General features: G+C 45.5%; 1 protein-coding gene across 1 annotated transcript in view; it reads right to left on the reverse strand.

Annotated features, from left to right (window-relative positions):
• Positions 1–21286, reverse strand: part of cdk17 (cyclin dependent kinase 17) — a 334713-nt gene that overhangs the window by 205358 nt on the left and 108069 nt on the right. The window contains 1 exon segment of the mRNA XM_072471934.1: positions 16043–16210. Coding sequence (XP_072328035.1) covers positions 16043–16210 — 168 coding nt within the window.

Consider the following 21286-nt stretch of genomic DNA (forward strand, 5'->3'; position numbering starts at 1 on the left):
CAGGCTGAACATTTCCCATCAACCACCACCCTTTGTCTTCTTACAGCTAGCCAATTTCTGATCCACCCTGAATCCCATGCCTTCGTATTTTCTGCAATAGTCTACCGTGGGGAACCTTATCAAACGCTTTATTGAAATCCATATACACCACATCAACTGCTTTACCCTCATCCACCTCTTTGGTCACCTTCTCAAAGAACTCAATAAGGTTTGTGAGGCACGACCTACCATTCACAAAACCGTGTTGACTATCCCTAATCAAATTATTCCTTTCTAGATGATTATAAATCCTATCTCTTATAAACCTTTCCAAGACTTTGCCCACAACAGAAGTAAGGCTCACTGGTCTAGAGTTACCGAGGTTGTCTCTACTGCCCTTCTGGAACAAGGGGACAACATTTGCTATCCTCCAGTCTTCTGGCACTATTCCTGCAGACAATGACGACACAAAGATCAAAGCCAAAGGCTCAGCAATCTCCTCCCTGCTTCCCAGAGAATCCTAGGATAAATCCCATCCGGCCCAGGGGACTTATCTATTTTCACACTTTCCAGAATTGCTAACACCTCCTCCTTACGAACCTCAAGCCCTTCTAGTCTAGTAGCTGTATCTCAGTATTCTCCTCGACAACACTGTCTTTTTCCTGTGTGAATACCGACGAAAAATATTCATTTAGCACCTCTCCTATCTCCTAGGACTCCACGCACAACTTCCCACTACTGTCCTTAACTGGCCCTACTCCTAACTTAGTCATTCTTTTATTCCTGACACACCTATAGAAAGCTTTAGGGTTATCCTTGATCCTACCTGCCAAAGACTTCTCATGTCCCCTCCTGGCTCTTCTTTAGGTCCTTCCTGGCTAACTTGTAACTCTCGAGCGCCCGAACTGAACCTTCACGTCTCATCTTTACATAAGCCTCCTTCTTCCTCTTAACAAGTGATTCAACTACTTTGGTAAACCACGGTTCCCTCGCTCGACCACTTCCTCCCTGCCTGACAGGTACATACCTATCAAGGACATGCAGTAGCTGTTCCTTGAACAAGCTCCACATTTCAATTGTGCCCATCCCCTGCAGTTTCCTTCCCCATCCTATGCATCCTAAGTCTTGCCTCATCGCATCATAATTGCCTTTCTCCCAGCCATAACTTTTGCCCTGCGGTATATACCTATCCCTTTCCATCGCTAAAGTAAACGTAACAGAATTGTGGTCACTATCACCAAAGTGCTCACCTACCTCCAAATCCAACACCTGGCCTGGTTCATTACCCAGTACCAAATCCAATGTGGCCTCGTCTCTTGTAGGCCTAACTACATACTGTGTCAGGAAACCCTCCTGCACACATTGGACAATAACGGATCCATCTAAAGTACTTGAACTATAGCGTTTCCAGTCAATATTTGGAAAGTTAAAGTCCCCCATAACAACTATCCTGCTACTTTCGCTCCGAGCCAGAATCATCTTTGCAATCCTTTCCTCTACATCTCGTCTCCATCTCTGGAACCTTTCGGAGGCTTATAGAAAACTCCCAACAGGGTGAGCTCTCCTTTCCTCGGTTTCTAACCTCAGCCATACTACCTCAGTAGACGAGTCCTCATCAAACGTCCTTTCTGCCACCGTAATACTGTGCTTGACTAACAATGCCACTCCTCCCCCTCTTTTACCACCCTCCCTGAGCCGACTGAAATATCTAAACCTAGGAACCTGCCATGTTGGCAGTAATACCAATCTGGACACGCATCAGTTAATTTTAGGAGAGGATTTAAATACATTCAAAGATGAATTGACCTAAGCCGCGTTTCTTGACCCCTTTGGGGTGGGTGGATGGGGGGGGGGGGGAGAAAGAGGCAGTATTGGCAGCGTTCATGATGGGGAGAGCAGACCTGTGGTGGTTATAGCATCCAGGCGTTCCTTTTTTCGCCAGTACATAATGTACACTTGAGAATTGACTTCTTATTCTGGGGAGGTCAGCAAGGCCTTTCCTGGCTGAGGAAAGCCCCGACGACCATGACCTGCCGATTATCATTTCTGCTCCACATTTGGTGGATGTGGTCCTGGAGAGGAGACCTGCACAGAAGCTAATGTGGAGGTTGGATGTAGGGCTGCTTGCGGATCCGAGTTTTTGTTTGAAGATGGCAAAGGTGATTGATGATTATGTGGGGTTTAATAAGAATGGGGAGGCCTCACCGTCGGTGGTTTGGGAGGTGCTGAAGGCGGTGGTAAAGGGCATCACGGTAGCACAAGTGGATAGCACTGTGGCTTCACAGCGCCAGGGTCCCAGGTTCAATTCCCCACTGGGTCACTGTCTGTGCAGAGTCTGCACATTCTCCCCGTGTCTGCGTGGGTTTCCTCCGGGTGCTCCGGTTTCCTCCTACAGTCCAAAGGTGTGCAGGTTAGGTGGATTGGCCATGATAAATTGCCTTTAGTGACCAATAAGGTTAGGAGGGGTTATTGGGTTACGGGGATAAGGTGGAAGTGAGGGCCTAAGTGGGTCGGTGCAGATTCGATAGGCCGATGTTCCATGTTCTATCACGTATGGGGCGCAGGTGGATAGGGAGGCAAGAGAGGAGAAGAAGGCAGAGTTGGAGGAGCCAGTGTGGATGGAGGAGGTTCGGCCGGCAATAGGGAAGTTGCAAATGCGCAAGGCTGTTGGGTTCCCAGTGGGATTCTTCAAGAAGTTTCTGGATAGGTTGGCGCCGCTGTTGGTAGAGATATTCGAGGAAGCAGTGGCTGAAGGTGTTCCTGGAGACAATGGGACAGGCATTTATTTCGCTATTGTTAAAAAAGGTAAGGACCCACTGGAGTGTGAGTTGTATCGTCCAATATCTCTGTTGAATGTGGATGCGAAGATTCTTGCCAAAGTGTTGGGCGCTTAGGTTGGAGGAGTGCCTTCCGCGGGTAATTGGGGTGGCTCAGACCGTGTTTGTAAAGGGTAGGCAGCTGTCCTTGAATGTATAGCGTTTGTTAAATGTGCTGCTCTCTTCATCCGGGGGGGGGGGGGGGTCCCTCCTTTTGTTTGCGCTGGTGATAGAGCCCTTCGCCATTGCGCTGAGGAGCTTGGATAAGTGGAAGGGGGATGGGGGAGCATTAACAAAGAAGATCAAAGAGAAGTACAGCACAGGAACAGGCCCTTCGGCCCTCCAAGCCCGTGCCGACCATGCTGCCCAACTAAACTACAATCTTCTACGCTTCCTGGAGGTCCGTATCCCTCTATTCCCATCCTATTCATATATTTGTCAAGATGCCCCTTAAATGTCCCTATCGTCCCTGCTTCCACTACCTCCTCCGGTAGCGAGTTCCAGGCACCCACTACCCTCCGTGTAAAAAAAAAAAACTTGCCTCGTACATCTACTCTAAACCTTGCCCCTCGCACCATAAACCTATGCCCCCGAGTAAATGACCCCTCTACCCTGGGGAAAAGCCTCTGACTATCCACTCTGTCTCTGTCCCTCATAATTTTGTAGACGTCTATCAGGTCATCCCTCAACCTCCGTCGTTCCAGAGAGAACAAACCGAGTTTATTCAACCGCTCCTCATAGCTAATGCCCTCCATACCAGGCAACATCCTGGTAAATCTCATCTGCACCCTCTCTAAAGCCTCCACATCCTTCTGATAGTGTGGCGACCAGAATTGAACACTATACTCCAAGTGTGGCCTAACTAAGGTTCTATACAGCTGCAACATGACTGGCCAATTCTTATACTCAATGTCCCAGCCAATGAAGGCAAGCATGCCGTATGCCTTCTTGACCACCTTCTCCACCTGTGTTGCCCCTTTCAGTGACCGGTGGACCTGTATACCTGGATCTCTCTGACTTTCAATACTCTTGAGGGTTCTACCATTCACTGTACATTCCCGACCTGCATTAGACCTTCCAAAATGCATTACCTCACATTTGTCCGGATTAAACTCCATCTGCCAACTCTCCAGCCAAGTCTCCAAACGATCTAAATCCTGCTGTATCCTCTGACAGTCCTTATCGCTATCCGCAATTCCACCAACCTTTGTGTCGTCTGCAAGCTTACTAATCAGACCGGTTACATTTTCCTCCAAATCATTTATATATACTACAAACAGCAAAGGTCCCAGCACTGATCCCTGCGGAACACCACTAGTCACAGCCCTCCAATTAGAAAAGCATCCTTCCATTGCTACTCTCTGCCTTCTATGACCTAGCCAGTTCTGTATCCACCTTGCCAGCTCACCCCTGATCCCGTATGACTTCACCTTTTGTCCCAGTCTACCATGAGGGACCTTGTCAAAGGCCTTACTGAAGTCCATATAGACAGCATCCACTGCCCTACCTGCATCAATCATCTTTGTGACCTCTTCGAAAAACTCTATCAAGTTAGTGAGACATGACCTCCCCTTCACAAAACCATGCTGCCTCTCACGAGTACGTCCATTTGCTTCCAACCCCATTGTCAGCATAAAGAGGTGCCTCTTTATGCCGACGATCTATTGTTGTATATTTCTAACCCAGGTCCCAAGGTGGGGGATATAATTGGTCTGTTCAGGTGATTTGAGGCATTTTCGGATATAAATTGAATATGGAGACGAGTGATTTTTGGTGTCCTCTCGTTGGGAGGGAGCTGGCCTGGGGGGAATGGCCGTTTCGTGTGGCGACTACTCATTTCATGTACCTGGGGATGCAGGTGGCTCGGGACTGGGCCTAGCTCTGAAAATTGAATTTTACGAGCGTGGGTAGGGTTACGGCAGATTTGTTGAGGTGGGACATCCTCCCCCTATCATGGGCAGGCCGTGAGCAGACGGTAAAGATGAATATCTTGCCGTGGTTGTTATTTTATTCCAGTGCTTACAGGTCTTTTTGCTGAAGACGTTTTTTATGCGGGTGGAATGGTTCATTTCGTTGTTTTCATGGGTGAGTAAGTTGGTGAGGATTCGGAAGACAGTGCTTCATAGAGGGTGACAGTTGATGGGTTTGGTTCTCTCGAATCTGGTGTATTACTAATGGGCGGTGAATGCCGAGAAGTTGCGGGGTTGGAGGCAATTTCGGTTTCATTTTAAGTTTGGGGCGGAGTCGAAACTGATGCCGGTTCGAGAGAATAATTTGTTTGAGCCGACGAGACTGGACGCAGGTTTCAGGGATGGGGGGAGCGGGGGGTGATGGAAATTAAGGACCTATTTTTGAAAGGGCGGTTTGCGAGTTTGGAAAAGTAGACAGAAAAGTTGGGGATTCTGTGGGGTGGGGGGGGGGGGGGGCCTTTCGGCATATGCAACTGCTGGACTTTGCAAGGAAGGTTTCCCCAATGTTTCTGACAATACCCCCCTCCTTGTTGTTGGTGATGGGGTTGGAAGGGGGTCTCATTTCGGTGATTTATGGGAGGATTTTGGAGGAGGATGAGGTGTCGCTGGAGGGGATTAAGGCCAAGTGTGAAGAGGAGCTGTGGATGGCATTGGAGGAGGGGTTTTGTTGCAGAGGGCGAATGCCTCAACTTCGTGTGCGAGGCTGGGGTTAATACAGTTAAAGGTGGTGCACAGGGCACGTCTCACGAGGTTGAGGATCAGCCGGTTGTTTGAGGGGGTGGAGGATATTTGCAAGCAGTGTGGGAGAGGTTCGGCCAACCATGTACATGTGGTCTGGGCCTGCCTGAATTTGGAGAAATTTGGGGGGCCGTTTTTTAGCACCATGTTGGCGATCGTGCACTTGGATTTGGAGCCCAGGCGCAAAATTTGGGGTTTCGGACTTGCCGGAGCTGCAGACGGGAGATGGGGCAGATGTTTTAGCCTTCACCTCACTGGTTACTTGCAGGCAGATTCTGTTGTGGTGGAGGTCAGCCCCTCTACCCAGTGCCTCAGATGGGAGTTCCTGTATTTGGAAAAGGCTAAGTTTACTTTCAGGGGCGCAATTGAGGGATTCCACAAAAGATGGAGTCTGTTGGGGTCTGCTTATTCTTCATTTTAAAGAGTAGGTTACCGTCAGCTGCTAGGGGGAGGGATGGGGGCTGCTATTTTTGAGTTATTGGGGTGTTGGTTGGTAAGGTGGGAGGAGGAGTTTGTTGTTATTGTTGTTTTGCATGGTTTTGTTTTTTTGAATTAAAATATTTTCAAAAAGAAATTCTGCTTACTTTCTGCCATCCTGCCACTCTTCAATTCATGTTAATAAATACCTTTACACCATGAGCTTATATTTACCCCAATAACTTTAATCAATATGCCTTCTGGAAATCCAAGTCTAGCACAGCTACAGGTTCCCCCATTATCCACAGTGCATGTTACGCCTCCAAAACCTCTAATAAATTGGTCAAACATGATTTCCCTTTCACAAAATCATGCTGACTCTTCTCAACTACTTAAGAGTTTTTTAAGTGCCCAATGATAACCTCCTTAATGATTGATCCTAACACCTTTCCCATGACAGACATCAAGACTATAGTTTCCTTTTTTCTGCCTCCCTTCCTTCTTGAATAGAAGGGTTATATTTGCTACTTTCCAGTCTGATGGAACCTTTCCAGAATCTAGTGTATTTCACACAAGCAGCTAGGATTTTTCTTCTTTTCTTTGATACCCGATTACTAAGAAAATACAATTTCTCAATCAATGATTCAGATAATATTACCATAAATTACCAAGGACCATTCCCCCATCTACCCAATGTGATTGGCACATTTCCTCCCCTTTCTCAACCATCAAACTTAAACTGTTGAAACTGCATCTAAACAATGCCAAGTCCGGAGCTTCCAGTTGCGGGGTGTAGGTGGAAGTCACATGTTTGGTGGCTCCTGCCGAAGCCACCTTTTATGCCCTTTTTAGCCCAGTTTTCAGTGAAGACTTGTTCGTGAGGAGTTGTGGGGTATTTTAGGGTACTTGTAGAAAGGCAAAAGTCGGCAAGAAGAATATTGGGAAGAAGGCAGTGAGCGAAAGTCTGCCACCGACTGTGTTGAGGGGTGCAACAGGAAGAATGACGGCTGGAAAGAGCCCGTCGGGTGGGACCACGCCAATTACGGTAGAGAAGACGACGAAGGTGATGGATGGTCGGTTTGAACGGCTGTTCTCAAAGCATTTTGAAAAGCATCTGATGGGGATGATGGCCTCACCTAAAGTGTGGGTGGGAGAGACCCTTGTCCCGGTGAGAGGGGTGTTGGTGAGAACTTTGATGACAGTGCGGGAACAGGAGGAGAAAATGAAACGGATGAACCTTGTCACGGCATAGTCACCATTTCACCTTGGTGGATGAGGAGCTGCGGAGAGTGGCGGAAATTAACAGAGGGCTGAGAGCCAAGGTTGAAGATCTGGAGAACAGGTCACAAAGGAATATCGTGGGTGTGCCCGAAAGGGTGAAGGGCCAGAGGCCTACAGAATATTTTGGTGCTGTGATAGTGAAGCTCATGGAGGAGGGAGAGTAGCCCTCCCAGTTCGAGTTGGACAGGGACCATCGGTCACTCTGGTCGAAAGCGAGGATTAATGAGAGGAAGTTGGTCGTACATTTCCATATGAAGGAGAGAGAACGTAGATGGGCGAAGCAGAGGCACAAGGTGATGGGAAAGGAAAGGGTATACGTATATACCAGGACTTGACTAAGAATTGACACGAGGTCTACGGACGGGCAACGGCAGCGTTGTATAAACACAAATGTGCGGTTTGGTGTGGTCTACCTGGCGAAACGGAGGGTCACGTACAATGGCAGAGATTATTACTTCGAGACCGCTGCGGGGGCATTTTTGAAGGCAGAATGCCTGGGATTGGACTGCATTGGGACTTCTGGTGTTTTTTGGTTGAGTTTTTGTTTTGTTTTTCCTTTTTCGCTTTTTTCTCTCTTTGTTTATTCAGCTGGGGTTTTTTTCTTGTACGAGTGTTATGAATAACTTGGGGTTGGGGGATGGTTTTTTTTGGGTGTAATGGAGGGGTGAGGGTTGGTGGCATGGGGGTTGATGTGGTTTCATTTTTGGTTGTGGGGAAGGGGGCTCTGGTAAGGGCCAGCACGCTAGCAAATAATACGTTGGCTAGTGAATGGGAGTGAGGTGGGGGGAGGGGCCGTGGCTGTTGGAACCTGTATGGGCAGTTTTCGATGGATCTGGGAAGTGTGACTGGTGGGGGGGGATGGACAGTGACTAGGGCTGGGGCAGGGCCCTGCTTGTGGGGTGGGGCCTGGCAGGATAGCCATGGCGGGTAGGAAGTGCAGAAGTGAGATACCATGGTCAGAATGGTGACGTGGAACATACGAGGGTTGAGGAGACCAATGAAGAGAGCGTGAGTTTTCTCACATCTGAAGCGCTTGAGGGTGTATATTGTGCTGTTACAGGAGACCCACCTGAGGGATGAGGATGAGGAAGGGCTGGGTGAGCCAGGTGTTCCATTATGACTTTGATAACAGGGTGCAGGGGGTGGCTATACTGTTGGGTAAACGGATGAGGTTCCAAATGGAGACCATGGATCAGGGGCAGGTTCTTGATAGTTGTGCTGGAAGTGAGATTGGTGGCTTTGGTTTGTATGTACGCCCCAAACTGGGACGACGCTGGGTTCGTGAGGATGCTAGCGGCCATGCCAGACACCTGGATACCTATCAGCTAATAATGGGGGGGGGGGGGGGGAATTGGAATATGGTGTTGGACCGCCAGAGGATGCGTCGGGATGAGTGAGGTTTAGGAGCGATTGGAGTGGGGCAGCACGGTGGGGCAATGGTTAGCACTGCTATCTCACGGTGCCGAGGTCCCAGGTTCGATCCCAGCCCTGGGTCACTGTCCGTGTGGAGTTTGCACATTCTTCCCGTGTTTGCATGGGTTTCGCACCCACAACCCAAATATGTGCAGGGTCGATGGAGTGGCCCTTAATTAGAATAAATGAATTGGGTACTCTAAATTTAGAAGAAAAAAAAAAAGAGAACAAAAAGGAGCGGTTGGAGTGGCCAGAGGTGGGAGAGTTGGAAAGGGCTGGGTTGGAGGAGCTGTTAGGTACGGAGGGTGAAGGCACGATAGGGAAGTAAGGCGCCAGGGCAAGATGAAGGTCTACAACATGTTCTTTTTTTTCTTCTTTCTTTTTAAAAATAAATTTAGAGTACCCAATTATTTTTTCTCCAATTAAGGGGCAATTTAGCATGGCCAATCCACCTACCCTGGTCATCTTCGGGTTGTGGGGGTGAACCCACGCAGGCATGGGGAATGTGCAAACTCTACACGGACAATGACCCAGGGCCGGGATTCGAACCCAGGTCCTCAGTGCTGCAGTCCCAATGCTAACCACTGCGCCACATGCCGCCCCTCTATAACAAGTTGGCATAGTGTAGGTTAGATGGCTTTTGTTTCGGTGCAACATCGTGGGCCGAAGGGCCTGTACTGCGCTGTATTGTTCTATGTTCTATGTTAAGTTCAAGGACAAGTTGGCACCACTGATGGTGGAAATATTTGAGGATGCGATGGTGAGGAGTTATCGGAGACAATGAGGCAGGCATCGATTTCATTATTATTGAAAAATTATAAGGACCTGTTGGGAGTGTGGGTCATATAGGCCCACTTCTCTACTGAATGTGGATATTGGCGAAGGTACTGGATGTGAGGCTGGAGGGGTGTCTTCTGAAGGTGGTGGGGGAGGATCAGACAAGGTTCATCAAGACAGGCTGTTGTTGTCAAACGTGCGGCGCTGCTGAAGGCGGTGCTTTCTCTGGCAGGGGGAGGGAGTTAGAGGTGGTGGTGACAATGGATGCGGAGAAAACATTTGACAGAGTGGAGTTGAGGTATCTGTTCGCGGTACTGGAGAAGTTTGGGATTGGGCCCAAGTTTGTGGCTTGGGTAAAATTGCTATACAAGGATCCAACAACCTATGTGCGGATGAATGAGATCCAGTCGGGAGTTCTTCCCACTATTCCGGGGAACGAGGCCCCATGTCCCCCCTCTTGTTTGCGTTGGCAATTGAGCCCTAGCCGATAGCGCTGAGGGGCTCAGGCTTATGGAGGGGGATAGTGGGGTGGGGTTTGAGCATATGCATATCACTCTGCATACAGGTGATTTACTGCTGTACATCACGGACCCGGGCTCTTCGGTGAGGGACGTAATGGGGATGCTAGGGAAATTTGGGGCATTTACAGGGTACAAATTGAATCTCGGGAAAAGCAAGTGTTTGTAGTGTCTCCTTTGGGTGGAGGGCCAGGTTTGGAGGGGTTGCCATTTAGGGTGGCGACAACTCACTTCAGGTACTTGGGGGTGCAGGACTGGGTTCGGCTCATAAGCTGAATTTCACGAGCCTGGTAAGGAAGGTGGAGGAGGAACTGGGAAGGTGGAATAGTCTCCCGTTGCCTTTGGCTGGCCGGGCGCAGGCAGTCGAGATTAATATGTTGCCACAGTTTTTGTTCCTATGCCAGTCTCTTTGCCCAAGGCATAATTTTGAGGCATGGATAGGCTGGGCTCGACGTTTGTGTGAGCAGAGAAGGTGGCGAAGATAAGGAAGGTGGTGCTCCAAAGTGGGCGACAGTTGGGGGCCTGGCTCTCTAAAATGTTTTGGATTATTATTGGAAGGCGAATGCAGAGAAAGTGTGGGACTGGAGTAAGGGGTCATAGGCTTTGTGGGTGCGGATGGAGACGGGGTCCTGGAAGGGGTCGGGGCTGCGGATGCCAGCAACTGCGCCTCTGCCGCTAGCCCCAGTAGTGGTAGCCACACTGAGCGTTTGGGGGCAATTCCGACAGCACTTCAAGTTGAGGTCAGGGTGGAGAGTGATGCCGTTAAGGGGGAATCATGGGTTTGAGCTGGGAAGGATGAATTAGAGGTTCCAGGGATATGAACTAGGAGCAGGAGTAGGCCATCTGACCCTTCAAGCCTGCTCCGCCATTCAATGAGATCATGGCTGATCTTTTGTGGACTCAGATCCACTTTCCGGCCCGAACACCAGAACCCTTTATTCTTCAAAAAACTATCTATCTTTATCTTGAAAACATTTAATGAAGGAACCTCAACTGCTTCACTGGGCAGAGAATTCCATAGATTCACAACCCTTTGGGTGAAGAAGTTCCTCCTTAGCTCAGTCTTAAATCTACTTCACCTTATAGGCCAATTAGCCTAACCTCGGTTGTTGGCAAGATTCTAGAATCCATTGTTAAGGATGATATTTCTAAATTCTTGGAAGTGCAGGGTCGGATTAGGACAAGTCAACATGGATTTAGTAAGGGGAGGTCGTGCCTGACAAACCTGTTAGAGTTCTTTGAAGAGATAACAAATAGGTTAGACCAAGGAGAGCCAATGGATGTTATCTATCTTGACTTCCAAAAGGCCTTTGATAAGGTACCTCACAGGAGACTGCTGAGTAAAATAAGGGCCCATGGTATTCGAGGCAAGGTCCTAACATGGATTGACGATTGGCTGTCAGGCAGAAGGCAGAGAGTTGGGATAAAAGGTTCTTTTTCGGAATGGAAACCGGTGACGAGTGGTGTCCCGCAGGGTTCAGTGTTGGAGCCACAGCTGTTCTCTTTATATATTAACGATCTAGATAACGGGACTGGGGGCATTCTGGCTAAGTTTGCCGATGATACAAAGATAGGTGGAGGGGCAGGTAGTATGGAGGAGGTGGGGAGGCTGCAGAAAGATTTAGACAGTTTAGGAGAGTGGTCCAAGAAATGGCTGATGAAATTCAACGTGGGCAAGTGCGAGGTCTTGCACAAGAATAGAGGCATGGATTATTTTCTAAACGGTGACAAAATTCATAATGTTGAAGTGCAAAGGGACTTGGGAGTCCTAGTCCAGGATTCTCCAAAGGTAAACTTGCAGGTTAAGTCCGTAATTAAGAAAGCAAATGCAATGTTGTCATTCATCTCAAGAGGCTTGGAATATAAAAGCAGGGATGTACTTCTGAAGTTTTATAAAGCAGTAGTTAGGCCCCATTTAGAATACTGTGAGCAATTTTGGGCCCCACACCTCAGGAAGGACCTACTGGCACTGGAGCGGGTCCAGCGGAGATTCACATGGATGATCCCAGGAATGGTAGGCCTAACATACGATGAACGTATGAGGATCCTGGGATTATATTCATTGGAGTTTAGGAGGTTGAGGGGAGATCTAATAGAAACTTACAAGATAATGAATGGCTTAAATAGGGTGGACGTAGGGAAGTTGTTTCCATTAGCAGGGGAGACTAGGACCCGGGGGCACAGCCTTAGAATAAAAGGGAGTCACTTTAGAACAGAGATGAGGAGAAATTTCTTCAGCCAGAGAGTGGTGGGTCTATGGAATTCATTGCCACAGAGGGCGGTGGAGGCCAGGACGTTGAGTGTCTTTAAGACAGAAGTTGATAAATTCTTAATTTCTCGAGGACTTAAGGGCTATGGAGAGAGAGCGGGTAAATGGAGTTGAAATCAGCCATGATTGAATGGTGGAGTGGACTCGATGGGCCGAATGGCCTTACTTCCGCTCCTATGTCTTATGGTCTTATTTTGAGGCTATGCCCCCTAGTTCTGCTTTCACCCGCCAGTGGAAACAACCTCCCCACATCTATCCAATCTATTCCCTTCATAATTTTATATGTTTCTTTAAGATCCCCGCATCCTTCTAAATTCCAATGATGGAAGGAGAAAGGGGTGAAAGAGATGAAGGATCTGTTTCTGGAGGATTTGCAAGTTTAGAGGAGTTGGGGGTGCAGTCTGGACTGCAGCGTAAGGAGTGCTCCAGTATATGCAGGTGCGGAGATTAGCGAGAAAGACCTTTTTGTTTCCCAGTGGTGTCGCCCTCCTTGTTGTTGGAGGAGGTTCTGTCGGTGGAGGGCTGGAGAGTGGGGTTGTCTCAGCGATTTATGGTAGGATAATGGAGGAGTCGTCGTCGTCGATGGAGGAGATCAAGGCTAAGTGGGAGGAAGAGTTGGGGATGGTGCTGGAGGAAGGATTATGGTGCGAAGTACTGTGACGGGTCAATGCTTCAACCTTGTGCGCAAGGCTGGGGCTGATTCAGCTAAAAGTGGTGTATAGGGCTTACTTAATAAAGGCTAGGATGAGCCAGTTGTTTGAGGGGGTGGAGGATAGGTGAGAGTGGCGTGGTCTAGCCAACCATGTCCATATGTGCTAGTCCTGCCTGAAGTTGGGGAGGTATTGGGGGTCAGTGTTCAGCACCATGTCCGGGTTTTGCATGTGGATCGGGAGCCGCGTCCCCTAGAGGCCATATTCAGGGTGTCGGACCTGCCGGAATTGTAGTCAGGAGTAGATTTCTTGGCCTTCGCCATGTTATCACTCGCAGACGGGTCTTGGTGGGGTAGAGGTCAGATTCCCCCCCCCACCATTGCCTCGGAATGGCTGGGGACCTGAAATTGTTGGCCTTGGATAAGGTCAAATTTGCTCTGAAAGGGGTATATGGGGGTTTCCACCAGAGATGGAGTTTATTCATTTTGCACTTTGGAGACCTGGTTGCAACCACGGTGTTGGGGAATGGGGGCTTTGTTTCGTGCAAAAATGTTGAATAAAAATATTTTTCAAATATATAAACAATCCCAAGTCCATGTTTATTCTTTTCGGGTTTTAACAGTATTACTTTAAACAGCTTTGATTGGCCAAGAGAAACATAGCATTTTATTCTTGAATTATCCTTGAGGCAATTTTTCAAAACACATTTTCAGCTATTTAGACCAACAGATAAAAGCAGCTTAGAACCAAGGCCTGCCACACATCACTAAAAAATGAGGGTTAGCAAGGGCATCCCGATAGTTTTTAGGTGACTCAAAGGTTCTTCTAATAGTTTAAGTTGTACATTTTCACAGTCTGGTATGGTATGGCACCATATGTATTCAAAACAACTGGATGAAAGGACTATTTGCTTAAATTTAAAGAAGAATGCTAATGTAATGTTGGGGCAGCACGGTAGCCTTGTGGATAGCTCAATTGCTTAACAGCTCCAGGGTCCCAGGTTCGATTCCGGCTTGGGTCACTGTCTGTGCGGAGTCTGCACATCCTCCCCGTGTGTGCGTGGGTTTCCTCCGGGTGCTCCGGTTTCCTCCCACAGTCCAAAGATGTGCAGGTTAGGTGGATTGGCCATGATAAATTGCCCCCAGTGTCCAAAATTGCCCTTAGTGTTGGGTGGGGTTACTGGGTTATGGGGCTAGGGTGGTGGTGTTGACCTTGGGTAGGGTGCTCTTTCCAAGAGCCGGTGCAGACTCGATGGGCCGAATGGCCTCCTTCTGCACTGTAAATTCTATGAAATCTATAAAGTTTGGTGGGAGTGTTTTCAATTATGTTAGTGAAAAGTATTAAAATCCAGAGATTTATGCCTGCATTTTTAAATACTGACATGTAGGATAATAATGTTTTCAGTTGTTTCATAGGATTAGATAAGAGTAGTGAACAGATGTAGCCTACATGTAAAAACTATAGTACTGAATTTATTTATATACTTAAAAAAATTAAAACTAAACAGATTACAATAAAATACATAATGGTATAAAATTCAACCCTGGTGCAATCAACATAACATTTCTATATACGGAGCAGAGTCACGTATTAAAATAATCGTTATGATGTTTTGCCCATTCAATGAAACCAAATTTAGTACTGCAATATTTGTCACTTCATTCCAAATCATTTACTATATAATTCAGTCTAAAAATCAACACTTCATATTTTTGATGTAAATTTAACCCAATATATTAGCATGCATAATCGAACTCCATGCAAACTGATTCTCAGATAAATTCATACTTTAAACTTCTGGCCTAATCAGCAGCAAGCACAATATTATACGCTTCGCAATATGCAGTTGTTATTATTTTTGTTATGAGAATTAGCAGCTCAAATAGTTTATACTGGAAGAGGTGTCGATTTGATCATTTCACCAGGCAGCACGGTGGCGCAGTGGTTAGCACTGCCGCCTCATGGCACCAAGGACCCAGGTTCCATCCCGGTCCCGGGTCACTGTCTGTGTGGAGTCTGCACATTCTCCCCAAGTCTGCGTGGGTCGCACCCCCACAACCTCAAAAGATGTGCAGGGTAGGTGGATTGGCCATGCTAAATTGCCCCTTATTTGGGGAAAAAAGAATTGGGCACTCTAAATTTATACATTATAAATAAAGATTTGATCATTTCAATAGAGGCAGTTCAACTTAAGTCATTTATGTAATTGAGGAGGCACAATGTGTTGAAAGATCTTCCCAGAAGAACCTATATGCAACAGCATTTATGCATTGAAATTGTTTTAGACAGGGATTAGAGGAGCAGGAAAGTGTTTATTTTGTTTTATTCCCCCTAAATTGTATTATATGTTATACTGCCAACTATTTACATAAAACTACCTAACTTTTCTGAAATTGTTTTCGGCAGGGATTATAGGAACTGGAAAGTGTTTTTTTTCCCCCCCTAAATATTATTATGTGTTGCACTGCCAACTATTTACATAAAACTACCTAACTTTTCAATTATGCATATTGTTACAGTGGAAATGAACATGCAGTACATCCAAGGTTTATGAGAATTTATATTGCTCATGATCTATTTTTTCCAATAACACCTTTGAATACAGGCATTAAGATATAAACATTTACTCAGCCAAAGTACTTTTTCCAAAAGATACATGCAAAAATATTTCCAGTCACAAAGTCCACTGACTGGATTCCTATTGTAAATATGCAAATAATGTAAGCTTTAGAATACATTATTGTGAAATACTTTGATAAAGATTGACATTTTTGACATGTACAAACCATGCTATTTCTACATTCAACTACAAACAAACATTGTCCGTGCCAAATTTTGTAAGTCAGCTTCATCGCCAACCAATGTCAAGTTTATTTCACAAAGTTACTTACTGGTTCGCTGAAGAAGGTACTTTTGGGAATGAATCAACTTAAAAATGTAGTTGTACATCCCGGAAACTAATAGGTACATATCACACATTAAATTTACCAGCACTTACCTGGAAGACTGGAGGTTAAATCTTGTGTAAAGAAACAAAAACCATGCAGAAAAAAACTCCAAGAAACTTGGTTTCAAAACAATTTTACAGTAAATCAAATTTGCATTGAAATAATAATGAAGATAGCAAATTATTTCATGCACAAGACAATTCAATATTGTGACAAACATTTAGGTGTAAGATAACTATACAGACAGACAATCTCTTGGTAATCACCTAGTCTACCACCACCATTCCTGGGCATGGAAATGAAAGAGCCGAGGCTCCCACCAATCACGCTATGGGGTCTCCGCAGAGGGGGCTTTTTGAAAGAGCCTGTGTACTGGTGGAGAAAGGAGTGCATACTGTGCGATGTTGCAGGCCTGCCATTCTTCACAATTGGCTCTGTGATTTTTGAAAGCCAACGGTTTGTCCCAACGAGGCAATCCATAAAGCAGAAACAGATCAGAAGGAAAGGTAAAATGGGTGGTTGATTGAAAGAAAGAAAAAAAAAACAATATAAACATACTGTTTGGTGTCTGACAGGTAATGCATTCTTTCAATAAATTAGCATATTCAATATTTTTAGAGAAACTCCACTTCATGTCAACATATACTGAACCTAAACATACTACTAACCTTTATATCAACTGTAGTTAAATTTTTAAAAGCTACATAAATGTTAAACATGATCAGTGAAGAATAAAGCTAATTACAGACATCAGTTGATTTTACCAACAAAATCACTAATTCTGCAGTCTTGGTCATAAGAGAATACCAAAAACGCAAGTAGTTCTTGAGAACACATGTGTGCAACTGACATTATTCCAAATCAAAAACGGTAAAATAATTTTTTTTAAATCTGGTCATAATTTGGTTGCTGATAGTTCTTTAGAGATAGAGTTCTGAGACAATATATTTTCTTAATCCGCTATTACATAAAGCATTTATACCAATAACAAAATGCCAAATTGCAGCACTGGCATGACACATATGTCCAGTTTTAAAAATGTCCATTTAATGCTTAGAAATATTCAGCCTGGCTACAACCAGAAAGACCTTCAAAAGGAGGTTAGGGAAGTTGGAAGTGGAAATAGTAATTTTACTAACTTGCATGGATTCCAAGTCAGAAAATAGTATTGATGATTCTTGGCCATCATCAAGACCATTTTCATTCCATGACTTGTCACAAAGGCATTCTAATTTCTTTATCTCCTTGCATTAATAACTCATTTTCTTTCTTTAGGAGGAAGGTGTTGCCATGTGTAAATCTTTTGGATGGGGTTCAATGCAATCCTCAGCATGTTTACCGGAGCTTTTTATCAGAGCTTTCAAACAGTTTGAATAAGCTTGACTAAAACGGCACTAAAAATTTAACAAAGGAAGGATTGGCCAATAAATGAACCCTCTGGGAGTCAGAATGGCTGAATTCTACATTGCTTGTTGAGGTATCATCCACCGCAGGAATGAAGAGACATGGCAGCAGGAGCCTCAAGAAGTTCAATGGTCTAATAAAAGCAGGAAAGGCGAGTGGTATAACAGATTCAGGAGTGGACACCCACACCTTGGCTGTCCCAGGATTCTTCTGCATAGTCCCCCTTGGGCTAACACATCTTGCAGCTCCACTCGTTTATCTCGCTCAAGGCACTTACCTCCTCACATACCCTTCTGAACAGCCAACACTCACCCTCATCTTATCTTCCACCCAGGCTTCACAGTCACCTTCTTCATTCCTCTCCTCACAAGACATTTCTCACACTCAAACTTTGCTTCCTCTCCTTGCAGGGGAAAAGAGCACACAACTTCAGGGAGAGGCAGAGAACCAGAGTGATCCTCCAGTGGTAGCCATCTTGATGGCCATTGGCAATGGGTGTCCACAGGACAGGAGGGCTTGCTCCAGGAGACTGCAGATGACAGCAATGATAGACTATGAAAGCCCTTAGCTTGGTGAATCATCAGAATGGATTCTCTGCTTGTGGACCCTCTGTTGGGGGTACACAGAGCTTGATGTGTACACCCTCTCTCTGTTCATGTTGTGGATCATATGGATGAGGAGAAGACAATTTGTGGGGCTGCTTGTGATGCTCCTGCTGCTCCTGACCAAAGGTCGATAGTAGTGCTTCATAAGCTGCTCCTATGCCGCAAGTGAAGGCTGACATCAACGAAGATCAGATCAAAGGGAGTAAAGTAAAAATTAGGTAGGAATGATTTCCACGTAATGGAAATCACCTGTGAAGCAGTGAAATTTTGATCTTGGGAGCAAATTCTGTAATCTTGTCACATAGGTAACCCAGCAGATGTTCATTTTCACGCTTTGAAGTTTTAATTGAACAATGGTCCCCCGTTATAAGAACATAAGAACTAGGAGCAAGAGTAGGCCATCTGGCCCCTCGAGCCTGCTCCACCATTCAATGAGATCATGGCTGATCTTTTGTGGACTCAGCTCCACTTTCCGGCACGAACACCATAACCCTTAATCCCTTTATTCTTCAAAAAACTATCTATCTTTATCTTAAAAACATTTTATGAAGGAGCCTCTACTGCTTCACTGGGCAAGGAATTCCATGGATTCACAACCCTTTGGGTGAAGAAGTTCCTCCTAAACTCAGTCCTAAATCTACTTCCCCTTATTTTGAGGCTATGCCCCCTAGTTCTGCTTTCACCCGCCAGTGGAAACAACCTGCCCGCATCTATCCTATCTATTCCCTTCATAATCTTATATGTTTCTATAAGATCCCCCCTCATCCTTCTAAATTCCAACGAGTACAGTCCCAGTCTACTCAACCTCTCCTCGTAATCCAAACCCTTCTGCTCTGGGATTAACCAAGTGAATCTCCTCTGCACACCCTCCAGCACCAGTACATCCTTTCTCAGGTAAGGGGACCAAAACTGAACACAATACTCCAGGTGTGGCCTCACTAACACCTTATACAATTGCAGCATAACCTCCCTAGTCTTAAACTCCATCCCTCTAGCAATGAAGGACACAATTCCATTTGCCTTCTTAATCACCTGTTGCACCTGTAAACCAACTTTTTGAGACTCATGCACTAGCACACCCAGGTCTCTCTGCACAGCAGCATGTTTTAATATTTTATCATTTAAATAATAATCCCTTTTGCTGTTATTCCTACCAAAATGGATAACCTCGCATTTGTCAACATTGTATTCCATCTGCCAGACCCTAGCCCATTCACTTAGCCTATCCAAATCCCTCTGCAGACTTCCAGTATCCTCTGCACTTTTTGCTTTACCACTTATCTTAGTGTCGTCTGCAAACTTGGACACATTGCCCTTGGTCCCCAACTCCAAATCATCTATGTAAATTGTGAACAGTTGTGGGCCCAACACTGATCCCTGAGGGACACCACGAGCTACTGATTGCCAACCAGAGAAACACCCATTAATCCCCACTCTTTGCTTTCTATTAATTAACCAATCCTCTATCCATGCTACTACTTTCCCCTTAATGCCATGCATCTTTATCTTATGCAACAACCTTTTGTGTGGCACCTTGTCAAAGGCTTTCTGGAAATCCAGATATACCACATCCATTGGCTCCCCGTTATCTACCGCACTGTTAATGTCCTCAAAAAATTCCACTAAATTAGTTAGGCACGACCTGCCCTTTATGAACCCATGCTGTGTCTGCCCAATAGGACAATTTCCATCCTGATGTCTCACTATTTCTTCCCTGATGATAGATTCCAGCATCTTCCCTACTAACGAAGTTAAGCTCACTGACCTATAATTACCAGCTTTCTGCCTACCTCCTTCTTTAAACAGTGGTGTCACGTTTGCTAATTTCCAATCCGCCGGGACCACCCCAGAGTCTAGTGAATTTTGGTAAATTATCACTAGCGCATTTGCAATTTCCCCAGCCATCTCTTTTAGCACTCTGGGATGCATTCCATCAGGTCCAGGAGACTTGTCTATCTTTAGTCCCATTAGCTTGCCCATCACTACCTCCTTGGTGATAACAATCCTCTCAAGGTCCTCACCTGTCATAGCCTCATTTCCATCAGTCACTGGCATGTTATTTGTGTCTTCCACTCTGAAGACCGACCCAAAAAACCTGTTCAGTTCCTCAGCCATTTCCTCATCTCCCATTATTAAATCTCCCTTCTCATCCTCTACATCTCCCATTATTAAATCTCCCTTCTCATCCTCTAAAGGACCAATATTTACCTTAGCCACTCTTTTTTGTTTTATGTATTTGTAGAAACTTTTACTATCTGTTTTTATATTCTGAGCAAGTTTACTCTCATAATCTATCTTACTCTTCTTTATAGCTTTTTTAGTAGCTTTCTGTTGCCCCCTAAAGATTTCCCAGTCCTCTAGTCTCCCACTGATCTTTGCTACTTTGTATGTTTTTTCCTTCAATTTGATACTCTCCCTTATTTCCTTAGATATCCACGGTCGATTTTCCCTCTTTTTACCGTCCTTCCTTTTTGCTGGTATAAACCTTTACTGAGCACTGTGAAAAATCACTTGGAAGGTTCTCCACTGTTTCACTATAAAGTCTTTGCTCCCAGTCTACCGTAGCTAGTTCTTCTCTCATCCCATTGTAATCTCCTTTGTTTAAGCACAAAATACTAGTGCTTGATTTTACCTTCTCACCCTCCACCTGTATTTTAAATTCCACCATATTGTGATCGCTCCTTCCGAGAGGATCCCTAACTATGAGATCCTGAATCAATCCTGTCTCATTACACAGGACCAGATCTAGGTCTAGTTATATACTCGTTATTCTCGCCTTGTTGACCCGGACAGGGTTTTGGAATCCATTTTGCTAATTAATAAAGCCAGAATCTAGGGTTAAATCCACACTTGATTGACTGTTTAACTTTTAAAATTGCTTACCCCACAGCTCTAAAGGTCTTTCCTTCTTGCCTTCATGCATGCCAGTGCTAAACCTGGAAGTGGGTGGGGTCAGAATGCACCAGCACTTTTGGGGGCTTTAAGCACCCACACTACCAAACCTGCCCTCTACCGGCTCCTCCAATGCTTCCCTCCAACCTTGGCATTTAAAATTCTGTCCATGAAAAGTGCAGCAGTGGAGGTCAGCTGCAAACACCATAGAATGCACCTATGTAAGATGAAAAGCTTCCATATCTTCAGGTATATGAAGATTTAAAAAATGATTTTTTTCACTTAAAGTTCCTACCCTATTCATGCCCCACAGCAATATTTCTCCAAACCTAATCATTTAAGAATATTATTGATCTTGTTGGAAACTTAATCAGGGACTTGCTCCACACTTCTTCCATGGGGCAGGAGATACAAAAGTCTGAGAACACGCACAAACTGACTCAAAAACAGCTTCTTCCCCACACCAGACTCCTAAATGGCCCTCTTATAGACTGACCTGATTAACCTGTATGCTTCACCAGATGCCGGTGTTTATGTAGTTACATTGTGCACCTTGTGTTGCCCTATTATGTATATTCTTTTTATTCTATTTTCATGTACTTAATGATC

The sequence above is a fragment of the Scyliorhinus torazame genome, chromosome 13 (assembly GCF_047496885.1).
Source record: "Scyliorhinus torazame isolate Kashiwa2021f chromosome 13, sScyTor2.1, whole genome shotgun sequence".
In the NCBI taxonomy this organism is placed as follows: domain Eukaryota; kingdom Metazoa; phylum Chordata; class Chondrichthyes; order Carcharhiniformes; family Scyliorhinidae; genus Scyliorhinus; species Scyliorhinus torazame.